General features: G+C 44.2%; 1 protein-coding gene across 1 annotated transcript in view; it reads right to left on the minus strand.

Annotated features, from left to right (window-relative positions):
- Positions 1 to 11,882, minus strand: part of NRK (Nik related kinase) — a 97,701-nt gene extending 85,819 nt beyond the window's left edge. Inside the window, exons 1-2 of the mRNA XM_054388446.1 lie at positions 11,826 to 11,882; positions 7,041 to 7,106 (exon numbers count right to left, since the gene is read on the minus strand). Of these exons, the coding sequence (XP_054244421.1) occupies positions 7,041 to 7,106; positions 11,826 to 11,882 (123 nt within the window). The remainder of the gene's footprint in view (positions 1 to 7,040; positions 7,107 to 11,825) is intronic.
- Positions 11,883 to 13,214: the final 1,332 nt, after the last annotated feature.

Genomic DNA, 13,214 nt, shown 5'->3' on the forward strand with positions numbered 1-13,214 from the left:
TCTTCACGTAGGCACGTTGCTGGATGCTGCTGATCAGTCAGGAGTGTATTGAAATCAATGTCACTAGTGAGGTGCTTAAAATGTTAGCAAAGTATTTGAGTGGTGAATTAAGAGCTTGAATTATTTCCTGGTCATATTATCACCAGTGCATTTTCAGTATGTTCTCTTACTTGCAAAACAAGCATGTCCCAGTGCCAGCATCTGAAGCATTATGCAACTTGAGCTCAAAATGCAACCAGTTTAGGCTGAAAATACATTGCACTCTCCCATATGGACAGTCAGGTCCAAAACACTGAGGAGCTGGAAGTAGCAGGCCTGCCAACACATTATCTGCGAGGATTTTACTACTCTCTAATGGCCCTTATGGCACATCTAATTATTGTACATTGCTCTGCTTAGTCCAAGAGGCTGTATTGTATAGAAGCACTCAACAGCCGAGACGTTTTTTCACATCCTTACTCTTCTATTTTTGATAAACTAGTCCTACACTTAAGAATCTTAATTGAATCCATCTGAAATATTCACTAACTAGAACCAGGACTTCACAATTTGCTAATTAACTTTGCATGTATGATCCATTATTTTAAATTCCAGTGCTGAATATAGTTTGGCATTGCCAAGCAAACAAGCAGGGAAGCCAAGATTAAAAACAAAACAAAACAATAAAACCCTCTCACGCTATGGAAAAAAATTAAAATTCTCCTGGCACTGATAACTAAATACACAACTAAACATACTACCTATTCCCCTACTATTGTTTTGTATTCTCCAAGTCAGTTATTCACAGTCTAGTAGGCTGGATTGATAGTAGGCATCTTCTGCCCACAATTCATATGTCCTGTATTCAAAGTCCTGTAGTCAAATCAAAATTTCAAAAGACCTCTGGGTCCCATCTTCTGCTGAAACCAGGGCATTAAGTCAGGTTAGCCAAGCCAATGTCAAACAGACTCAAATATTTCCAGCAAGTGTGACTCCACCACTACCCTGGGAAACCTCTTCATTCCAATGTTGACTTCTTCCCACAGTAAAGAATTTTTTACATTCAGAGGGAATTCTTCTTGAGCAACCCATGTCTGGTTTGTCTTGTCCTGTGCATCCCTGTACTTGCATCCTCTATACAAACCACTTGTGAAGTATTTGAAGACTGTGACTAGATTGCCTTAAGCCTTCTCTCCTCTAGACTGAGGAAAAAAAAAGAAAAATCAATTCCTTCAGCCTTTCCTTCTTCATGTGTAAAGTTTTTCAACCCTGTTAATGTTTTAGTTGCCCTCTGCTGTACCCTCTTCAGTTTCCCAATGTTCCTCTGGAGCTAGGGAAGGAAAGACAGGACACTATTTCAGTTGTGGCCTAACAAGAGCAGTGGAACTAATCGCACCCCCTGATGTGCTTGCTACGCTCTTGGTGACACAGAGTTCACCCTCAGTGCTGCAAAGGTGCACTGCCAACTCCACATCCTTTCTGATGAAGGAGGAAAAGAACCAACGTGGTGGTGTGGAAGCTTTAAGGAAAGCATACAGACATGTATGAGAGTGTCTTTAGGAGTTGTACACAACTAGGAGAAGAGGACACAGCCAGTAGCATGTGGACTTCACAGGTGCAGGTGTTATTAAAAACCAGAGGCAGGAAGAAAAACTCTGAAACACCAAACCATGCCTCCCTATAATATTACAGCCATATTTACTAAGCTTTCAAGGCAACCTGTTCACAAGCACCACAACATTTCTGGTCTTATTATAATGGCAGTAGCACACATTTAGCTCAGTTACTCCTGAAAGAGATCCCTGTCGCCAGGATTAGCAGACAATCTTTATTTGTTTGCACTGCTAAACCAAGGACCTACACAATGAGTTGTTGACTCTATCAAGTACACTGCAGCAATACTTCTTTATATACTACAGCTTCCAATAATTAACTAGTTTTTCATGTGGACAATATAATCAGCTACACTACTAAAAAACCCAAATAAATACAATTAATAGACAAACAGGCATTTCCACCAACTGCTAGTGAAACAGAAAGTACCATTTTCTCATTTCTGTAAAGAACAACTGATTTCCCTACTTGACTCATCAAAATCTCAGTGCCTGAAGGCTAAGATTAGCTTGAAGACTGTAACTCCCCACAAACGATAAGAAAATATGCCAAGAGGACATGACATTTTCACGTCTGCTTGTGGCTGCATTTCAGCCCCGAGACACATTCTTCAGAAGGTGTCTTCTTCTGACTCATCCCCAGAACAGACAGGTCACGAAGTTTCCAGCTCATACATGTTCACCTTTCAGTAACTGCCTGAGGTCCTACCATCAATAAAGGTTTTCACTACAGTCCACAGACTTTAACACTTCGTAATTTAACACGGGCTTGTGATTCTTTCCACACAGCACCAAGACTAAGAAAAATCATGTTGCTTCCCATCATCCCTCCCAACTTGGTCTCAATTACTTCAGCCAGTTATTCAATGGAATGAATTATGAAGAACTCAGCAGACTTTCAAATTGTTTAAGATAAACTGAAGACATATTAATGCTTCACTGCACTCCTGCCACTGTATATCAACAGCTGACTAACCCATAACTCATGTCAATAATTGAAGTATGATTCAATGCCAAGAAGCAGCTGTATTTAAAAAAAAAAGGGGGGGGGGGGCAACAACAACAAAACCCTCCAAAACACTTCCTTACTCAGACCTGCTTCCTTTTTTGCATCCAGTCTTTCTTGATTACACAAAAATAAAAATATTAGCTCTGCAGAGCCACTACAGAAAGGCAGGGTTGCTTCCACCCTCTGTTAATTAGCCTCAGCAACAGCCACTGTTGCATCTTCATCAACTGCATTACCAGGAAGCACTCCTTCCCTTTTGACTGTCACAGTTTCAAACCAGAGCACCTCTCTCAAGTTCCCTGTGCCCTCAGACTCCACTAAAGATACAACCGTTCTGCACATACAGCAGCTGCAAATCTGTCAATGGTTTATCACCAGACTGCAAGATCATACTCCATAAAACATCAGCCCCTGGAACTTGCCAAACACTGACCTATCATTCCCTAGGCCACTCAAAAATACTGACCCCAGAAGAGGGCTGATCCACATCATTAAGACAAAGGAAGTCGAAAGCCCCAGTCAGGTGCCTCCTGACATAAGAAAATTGCACAGATGCTGCTGCTGACCTCATTTAGCCCATGAAAACTTTTTTTAGAGCACAGCTGAATAAAGATTAGGAGCAATTCCTCTTTATCTTGATAATTAAGACAGCAAAGCAATAAACTCAAGAGTGCCACAGTCTCTTCCAGAGATCAAGACAAACTGTTTGACCCAAAAAAGGCACCCACTTCAGTTCCCCATGTCTTCTTTTCCCCATTCACCTATCAGAAAAATGACCCTGCAGTGAAAATTCAAAGAGAGAAAATTTATTGACAGGGTCCTACTGAAACAAACCACCCAAAGAATATTAGAGAATCGTAGAATTGTTAGGGTTGGAAGGGACCACAAGGATCATCTAGTTCCAATCTATCAGCTAACAGCTGAAGTCTTCACAAACAAACAATTCACCTGCCTAAACTTACAGGGTTTTTTTGGTTACCACATGCACAAAGACAGACCAAGATACAACATCAAGGGTGATATATGATCCTATCCAGCTCTTCAGAACAATAGAGTCCACCCATGGAACGAAAGCAAGGCAAGTCTATATAGCTACATCTCTTACCTTCATGACACTTTCACAAAGGTACCACCTTTAACAGTACACCATGTCAGAACAGCATAGTGAGTACAAGTGAATAAAAAAAAGATGGTGTTTATAAGATCTTCTAGATTGTTTTCTGCAGTTTTACTGCCATCCCAAACAACACCCAGTTCAAGCTTTTCCAGGCAGCCTGTAGGAGGGGGTTCCAAGGCACCACAACTGCAGGCCAGGGAGGAAGCAAAACCCAAGAACTTGAAGGTGACACCTTCATCAATCTCACTTCCTCCCTAATGACACCAACAGTCACACAAGGCAAAACATTGCTGTACCCTGTCTGAAGATCCTTATTGATTGGCAGCTCTAAAAAAAAAAAAACAAAAAAAAAAAAAACAACCAATAAAAAAAAAAACCCAAACCTTAAACACTGGATTTGGAGAGGACCCCACATCCCTTCCAGTTTTTTTGGTCCCTGGGCTCAAGGGTTCCCAGGAAGATGGACAGGCCTTGCAAAAAACAGTGCATGGGAAGTTCAGAAACTTCTCTTTCCCATATGCATTAAATGGGGATGGTGCAGAGACTGGACACAACCTGACCTTTGGCACTTCAAAGTTCAGGAAATAAAGGCATGAAAGAGAGAAAACTCATACTTCTTCAACCACTGGCAAATGTACTACTTCCAACTGCCTTCAGAGAAGACTTTGCGACCACGTTGTGTGACATCATTCAGAATCACCTTTTACATAGTACTGTTCTTCAGAATTCAGCTCCCAGAAGCCAGCAATTAACTGAAAAACTAATTTCTCATTTCAAGAGACCACAAAGTCTAAGTCTCATGACTTCTGGGTACCATTTGATTCTTTAATATCTAATTCATACTTTCCAAAAGGCTGAAGTTGTCAGTAGTGGCATATTTACATCCTACTACTTCATAAGTTGTCAAAAAATCTGCTAGCCTTTAGTCAGTCATTATATGTAAATCTCAGGTTTATAACATTTCTAGACAGCTTTAGCATTGTCATGGGTACAATTTATACCTCTTCCATTTCATTTAAAAAGACACTGAACTGGAACTGGTCTGGAATAATTCAATACGAACAATACTCTCCTTCAATAAATCCATTAAATGTTGTTTTCCAAATCTAATGATGAATCCTCTAAATTTTATTTTCATTTTTATAGGTCTGCATATATTAAAATATATAGCCTTATGAATCATCTTCACAGCCAACCAAGCAATTTAGTAATCTTGGAAATAGTTTATTTAGCCTGAAATGAGCTTTGCCTTGATTATGTGCAAACCACTATGTGTAGTTTCTGAATGTATGGAAGATTCTGACACCTTTGGAGAATAAAAACATGCTCTAATGACATGAGTATGCTATGTGGATAACCGAGATTACCTTATAACTTAAATATTTATGATCACAAACCCGTACTAGGCAAACTAAAAGATCATTCCAGAATTCTCTAATTCACTCCATCAGTCCTAGCATTGTACTGCACTATCATCTGCCTACAAAGAGCAGCTCCATCCCCTAAGCAAGCCTCAGCAAAACACCCTACAATTCAGTGCTCACATGTATTTCCATGAACAAAGCCTTTGTTACTGGTGTGCTTGCAGAGCCAGGGTTGCACACAGCCCATCAGCTCTCCATCGCGTGATGCATGTGCACAAAGCTGCCCCTCAGCCTTGTGAGACCTTGCCTCTCAGTGCCTTGCAGAGATGTTTTAGCCATGCCAAGTGCAGACTAGCTGAGATTCAAATCGCCCATTATCCAGAGCTGTCAGACCCTGGTCTCTTGTGTGCTCAGTGGAGTGCTGCCTTTGGGTAGGATTGTGAATTGTCATTGTCAATATTTCTTACGCATTTTGGCAATTAACATTCCAGTGAACCACACAATAGCTCAAAACATTTTCTTTTGCAGCAGAGAAGCAAACTATGCTGCTCCTTCCTGGTTCTGCCATGATTAAGCAGCGGATTCACTCTCAACATCCTTAGAAGATGAAGATATTTTTTTCCCCTCCCATATATAGAATAAATCCAGGAATGAAGAGAAAGGCAACTATTTCAGAGGCTATTTGGGAGCCTTAGCATCTTTCCACAGGTAAAAAAGTCTGTGATTACACTGGCAACAGCACTACTGAATATCTCTTGGCTTCTAATCTATCCATGTGAACCCTGAGCCTCTTTTTAATTTAGCTGTACTGACCTCATATCTGACAATCTCAGAAACAATGCAGACTTAATCGCAGCAACAAAGAATTACACGAGTAAGACCCTGTTCTGACAAAATAAATGTCAGAATGTAAAAAAACGTAGTATGGGGAAGCAGAAACTCCCCAGAATGTAGAGGACTTTCCAGAATCTTTGAAAGAGTATCTACAGCTGCAAAGGGAAACCAAAAGGGGATCACAGCAGAACCGCCACCAGGGGATGGACACCGAAGCACAATACATGTTCAGTGTGTTGGAATCGGAGAAAGACAGAGTTCAGCACATCTGCATGGGGGTCACCTTGGGCATTCCTCCTGCAATAGGGGATCCATGCAGGAAGATCCTGAGCCAATACAACAACTGGTCATGCAGGAGCTCCTCAGCAGTGGGACCTGAGCGGGAAGCAAGAACAGACAGCTTGCTCTAGTGCCATTACTCTCCAAGGGTTCAACAGCATGGCCTTTTCCTTCCTCCGTCTTCTTTCTCCAAATGGGAAAAGCACAGACTCAGTTCCCTATTTTACCACATTTATTTTCTCTTAACTCTCAGGAAAGGCTCCACAGTGAAAGGACACTTTCCTAGGCTAGTTCTTGTAACTAAAGGTGTGCATTGCACAGTGTATGCAGCATGTTACAGTAGACAGTATTTAATTGCTGTTGTTCCTTGACTGGTGGTTCTGCTTTGGTATCTCAGTGACAGAGGTAATAATGGAAATCAAAATCTTCACAGCCTGCCTGCAGAGCAGTGTTAATTGACACCCCTGTCTTGAGGAGTACTGGTGGTTTAGCCTCAGCTGAGCTCTCCACTCAATCCAGGCCAAACTCAGACATCACTGGTATTGATTTGAAATTTGAAAAAGAAAAAATAACCACAGGATAGGAAAAACAGGGCAAAGGGAAATCAGTCTAAAAGCTAATGCACTCATCCAACCTGTGGCAGAAAAGAGACATGAAGACAGGACAAGAGGAAGGGGCACAGAGTTTCACAGGTGGCACCAGTTTGTATTACACAGAAAAGACAGCAAGATAAACCAGGCTATTGATGGAACAATACTGTCCATCTTCTTAAATGGTGCTCATTTCTCCTTTAGGTAAAACAGCTTTATTAAGAACAGCATCATAAATTAAAGAGGCATCCAAACCTTATAGACTTGTCCATATGTCCCATTCCCAACGATCTGCACCAGTTCAAATATTCCCGCAGGGTCCTGCAAAAAAACAGATTAAATCACATTATTTGCAGCAAAGCAACCACTTCATAGGGGAGCATAACTGTGTGCAGTCAAAATAAAAATGTCTGGGGCTTATCTCCTAATGATCTCTATCACACACTAAAATGGAAATAGACAAATAACAGTGTAAGAAATAAATTAATATTGAAGTTTTCAGGGAAGCTCCTCAAAACTCCACACATAAAACAACTCAGTGACATTTTGTAGCATGGCAATACAGCAGAAACAACAAATGGAGATGTGTGAAGAACACAAGAATTCCACTGATTCAGTTTAGCAGTAGAATAAGGAATAAAATTCAGGCTTCCTAAGCCTTAAAGCTCTAAGTCAGCCTGGAGGCTGAGCTGCATCTTCTGTTATAACACACTTAGCACTGGCAATGTAACAAAGGAAAGAACCTAACTAATAGAATTGAAAACATACTATACTGGGCACCCAAGCCCAGGCACCTTACCAAGGGTCAATGCACCAGCCCAGGCATTCCTAACACTACAGGTACCCTGAAAACACTCAATTGTCCTGTTTTGTAAATGTAACAATGTGAAGTTGACTGATGTATTGAAGTTTTGGCTTGAACTCAGACTAGATTGCTGCTGAATTAAAAATTCACGTGTCAGTGTACCATACCACAAGACCCAACTTTCATCCTACTGGTTTAGCATCAGTTACTCTAAAACCAACCACTGCAGCAGATGTCTTTCTCCAGTGATGAGATGTGGCAGCATTTCAAATATAGGAAGACCATCTTGTTGGAAGGCATGGGTGAGCAAATGATCGCTCCTGCATGACTGAGCACATTAAGAAATCTGTTGCTTCAGCTGAAACTCACTCGAGAGTTATACAAAAACACTAAGAACCCAGGAGACCAGTTTCTTGGTTTCTGGATGAGCCATTTATCAGTCCACTTATTTCTTGGGATGATATCACTGAGACATTTATATAAAATGTTATTAACTCCATGTGCCAATTTTACCACATCTGTTTCAGCAATCTGCCATGTCAGTCAATGCCTATTGGTACTGCTGAGGGATGTGATACAGAAAAACGTTATCTCAGGAGTACAATTTCTACATCCCTTGTTGGAAAACATCATTCTTTAAGGTATCAGGCTGCTTCTCCACTCCACTTACATGTTATTCTTTTAAAATAAATAAAGCTTACTTTGTATCTGATATAGAAATGTTTACCTTAGCAACATCCCAGTGGAAACTTACAGGTTTTTTTCCTGAACAGATTCTGCCTTTACTGGCACAACTGTCAGAATAAATGGCAATAGCATTAACTGTCAGAGCAATAAAGCACAGACTTCCACAACTGAAATGACTAACAAGTGGGGGGGTTTTTGCCATTAAGTTAAACAAACTTTAATCTTACACTTCAGCCTCACAAGACTTTTTCTGATTATTACTAAACTAACTAACAATGCATAAACCAGATCAAATCACTTACTTTTGACCCACGCACAGGCCAGCCTGTTTTATTTCTTTTCTGTCTCTCGCTTTTAAGACAAGATAGTAAGGCACAGCCTAACAGACTTAAACTCCAGTTCCAAAAGCCCTCACACAAAAAGGAAATCAACAGCACCACCCAAGTATGGCCCTAAGCACAGGTGTAACAATGCATGCAACACTGGGACCTTTGTAAAGTGCTCTGTTTCCTTCTCATTTCTTCATGTTTTGTTTCCACTGGTCTTGGATATATAAACAAGACATATGCTTTGCTTCAGCAGAGCTACAGTCAGCAATAAATCCATTGCTGGTAATAAAGCTAGAGGTGGTACAAACCTCTGCTTCATGTGTGACCTTCCCACAGAGCTGCGCTGCAGGTTGGACGTGGTCCATGCAGTAAAACGCATGGCATCTCTCTAAGCAACTCTTCCAGACAAGGGCCTCTGTGAACAACATCTACTACACTCCTCCACAGGAAGCATCAGCAGCACCCCATTTCCAAACCTCTCCTGCAGAAAGTAGCACTGCTGGATTAAGAGGTGTTTATAGGGCACAGAAACCTCAAGGAACCTAAACTGCATTTTCAACTCAGAGTTTGCAGCTGTACCTCTCACTTAATGATGTGATCTGTCCTCACTAACTACTCTTCTCCAAGTTTATTTATTATGTAAATATGATAATCTAATGTACCTCAAAATCAGCTTCTCCTCTGTCCAATCAATTTCATTCTGATTTAGCATTCTAATAGCTTGCTTCTGAAGGTTTCAGACACTCCAGGAAGAACTCAAACATTTATCTAAATAAATGCTGGCATTAACTTTAATATAGAGAAAATCCTACCCTGTCCTTGCTTACTAACTGAGCATTAGTGCCTCAAGCCTCTGCAGCTCTGAGTGCAGCCAAAATATTTGGCCATCTCTCCTCTTTTAATTAGGACACCAGAGTAAACTAAGCTTTGTTGAGAGTCATAGAGGATATTAATCTGGGATCCAACTTTGGTCCTTGGATTGCCCTTGTTTGCTTGGATATCAGCAATGCGTCGTTCGCTGGCACCCTCACAGTGGGCCAACTTCTTAATTATCTCAGAGTTGGGTATCATCTTTGATGTAGTGCTTCCTCTCAGCCACCATTTAAGCCCCATGGTCCATCTAACCCTTCACCAGCCAGCACCTGCCAAATTACTAGGTTCCCTTTGACAGATGCCAAAATTCCGGCCTGAACATTCATCACTTTAAGGTTAATTACTGTAATGCACTGTACCATATGGTGGCCTTCTTGCTTTCCTGCAAGTCATCTGCAGAGTATTCAAAAGGCAAGAGCAAGACTGCTGACCCAGAGGCATCCAAACCCAAATCCATCTTCACTGCAAGGCAGAATGAAAAACAACACACAGAGCAAGGGCCCAATTGAAATACACTTTTCACAATCACTGCAGCTAAACAAGATACAGGTGTCTGAAGCTCAAGTTCTACTCAAACTTCAAGACCTCTGCAGTCAGCATGCAATGCAAAGATCAAAGGCTTTTTAACCATCTGATTGCCCTGATGAACCCAGGGCAGAAGCACCCTAACAAGATGCCCAGGCAACATTTGGAAACTACAGCCCAAACCACCTTCCAGGAAAATGGGAAAGCCCTGGCAAGCACCCATTTGGAGGGGAGCAAGGCCAGCTCATGCAGTTCGAAAATAACCCATATCACAGCTGTGCTTCCCCACTGGAAATTCCTGGCCACAGTGAGGTTGGCAGGACCACAGCAACAGCCAGATCCACTGGCCCTGGGAACACATAAGGCAAAGGTAGACCACCTGTCTGCAGAATTTCTACAGCCCAGCCTCACCCACCCCCCCATGTCCCTCTACACATAAACCACAGACTAGGACTGCTGACATGCTGAAAAGGTGTCCTTCAAAAGGACACATCCGTCCCTTCCTCAGCTGAAACAGCCTTGCAACACTTAACAGCTTCTGGGAAGTTTCTGCATTGGATGGTGGGGACATAAAGCCTGCAGCCTGGTTTTTCAGCACTACTCTTTTTCAAACTTAGACTAGTTTCTCATCATTTACAATAAGGAGATAAGGTTCATCTGCTAAAGCTCCAACAAAGGGCTTCCATTTATGTGCCTTACTCCCCAGAGCAGAGCCAGGTGCCATCTTCACAAACTTGACTATCTCTCCTGCCTTTCTTCTCTCTGCCTCTGGTCTGGAACTGCCTCCTCACCATGTGATTATTGCAAAGGCTTCTTCCAGCCCTCTTCTTTTTTTTTTTTTCCCCTGATATTTTTAGAAAGCATCTTGCTTTGCTATCACTGTCTGGGGCTGCTTTTTGCCACAACTGAACTCTTCCCTCTTCTATGCAGATTAAAAAAAAAAAAAAAAAAAAAAAAAAAAAAAAAAAAAGCCACCACGAAAAAAACTGCCTTGAAAAAAAGTGAAGTGGAACTAAGGGGCATCACATACAACTGTGTTAACTCTTTGTGGAGGTGAAGCACTAACACTGTGGCTCTAATACGTCCAAAGCTTGGATTATGTTAAAAACCTAAAAACACAATGCTAAAAATTCGCAGCAAACTAGGTGAATGATGACCTTCCCTCCCCCCCAAAGCTAAAAAGGCCAGACCTCAGAGAAAATAAAAATAAATAAACACTAAAGCCAAAACATATTTTCTTCCAGAAAATCCTCATTGCTCGTTTGTTTTCTCTCAGCAGTTTCACAGCACTCACATCACCCTCAGGAATACCAGTAGGAATTATTTATTATCCCGGGAAGGAGCCGAACCTCACGGTGACACCCTCCTGGCAGCGCCGGACTGCGCTCTCGTGGGACACCCCAGCGAGCCCTGGAGCCGCAGCAACCGGGCAGGACGAGCTCCGGGCTGCCGGCGGAGCCCAGCCCCGCTTAGCCCAGGGGCTCTGCATCCCCCCGCACCAGCCGAGCCCGAGCCCCGCAGCCTCCTCTATAGCCTGTACACGGATGGCATCGCGCCGCTGCCCGCAGCCGCGCCAGCCGGGACAAAATCGGGGCCACCGGCTGGGCTGTCCCACAGCTGCCGCTGCGCGCGGCGGCAGAGCGGAGTCCCCTCGGACCAGCAGAGCTAAGGGGCAATGGGGTGAAGCCTCTGCACGCCCCGAGGCAGGCCGCAGGGTCCTGGGGCAGCCTCCAGACAGCCCTAGAGGTCTCCCCGCTTCGTGGGGTGGAAGCCGGTCCGTCGCAGCCCCTCCGCGGGACACCCTCCGCCCCTCCTACTTACCCGCAGCGCGGCCAGGTCGATGCCGTCCAGGCTGCGGGCGGCGCAGTCCCGGGCCATGGCGCTCCGGACCCCGCCGCCCCAAGCTAACGGTCCCGCGGGCGGCCCACGGCGGCCCGGCCGTGCCCCGGCGAGCGCAGAAAGGCAGGCATGCCCGCCCGGCCGCCCGGAAAACCCTCCCCGCTCAGCGGGCGCGGAAGGGGGGAGGGAGGCAGGCAGGGAGGGGATGGAGGCAGCCCCCGGGGCCGAGCAACTTTCGCGGAGACAGCTCCTCGGGAAGAAAAGTTTGCGAGGAAGTGACGTGAGGCCGGGGCCACCTGCCGCCGCGGGCACGCGCCGCGCCCCACGCGCGTGCCCTCCCCCCGCGGACACTTGAACCGTGGAGTCACCACGGGAGCAAGAGAGCTCCGAGATCATAAAGCCCAGCACCACCATGCCCACTGAACCACATCCCGAAGTGCCATGTCTACGCGTCGTCGGGACACCTCCAGCGATGGTGACTCCACCACCTCCCCGGGCAACCTGGGGCAATGCCTGACCACTCTTTCAGTAAGGAAATTTTTCTAATGTCCAGTCTAAACCTCCCCTGCTGCAGCTTGAGCCATATCCTCTTGTCCTATTGCTAGTTACTTGGGAGAAGAGACTGACCCTCACCTCAATACAACCTCCTTTTCAGGTAGTTGTAGAGAGCAAAGAGGTTCCCCCTCAGCCTCCTTTTCTCCAGTCTAAACAATCCCAGTTCACTCAGCTCTCCCCGTAAGACTTATCCTCTAGATCATTCACCAGCTTTGCTGCCCTTCTCTGGACATGTTTCAGCAACTCAATGTCCTTCTTTTAGTGAGCAGTCAAAACTGAGTGCAGTATTTGAGACACAGCCTCACCAGTGTTGAGTACAGCAGCAGAACTCCCTCCCAGCTCATGCTGGCTACACTTTTCCTCGTACACTTCTGGATCCTTGGGTGACAAACAGGAGCCCACTGAGGTAACAGTAGTGCTGTTCCCAGCACCAGGCATGGAGAAGCCTCAGCCACTGGAGGAGCCCAGCTTCCCAGCCCCAGGTGTAATAGGGGGCAGGTGGCAGCAGCATGGTGCAGAGCAGGGCAGCAGCCCCCTGGCAAGGCTGTCCCAACACACCACAGCCAACTTCAGGAGGGCAGCACATCACTGTAAACTCTGCTGCTCATTACAGTCTCCTTCACCCTCTAATTATGGAAAAAACACAGTGTGCAACTGGACTGGAGTGGAAGAACTCGTGGATATTTTTGGGGTCTTCTACTTTGAGAAAAAAAAATAAAAAATATCCTAGAATCCTTTAGGTTGGAAAAAAAGACCATTGTGATCACCAAGTCCAACCATATTTAAAAAAATCCAAACCCACAAAAACCCCAGGAG

The sequence above is a fragment of the Indicator indicator genome, chromosome 17 (genome assembly GCF_027791375.1).
Source record: "Indicator indicator isolate 239-I01 chromosome 17, UM_Iind_1.1, whole genome shotgun sequence".
NCBI lineage: Eukaryota > Metazoa > Chordata > Aves > Piciformes > Indicatoridae > Indicator > Indicator indicator.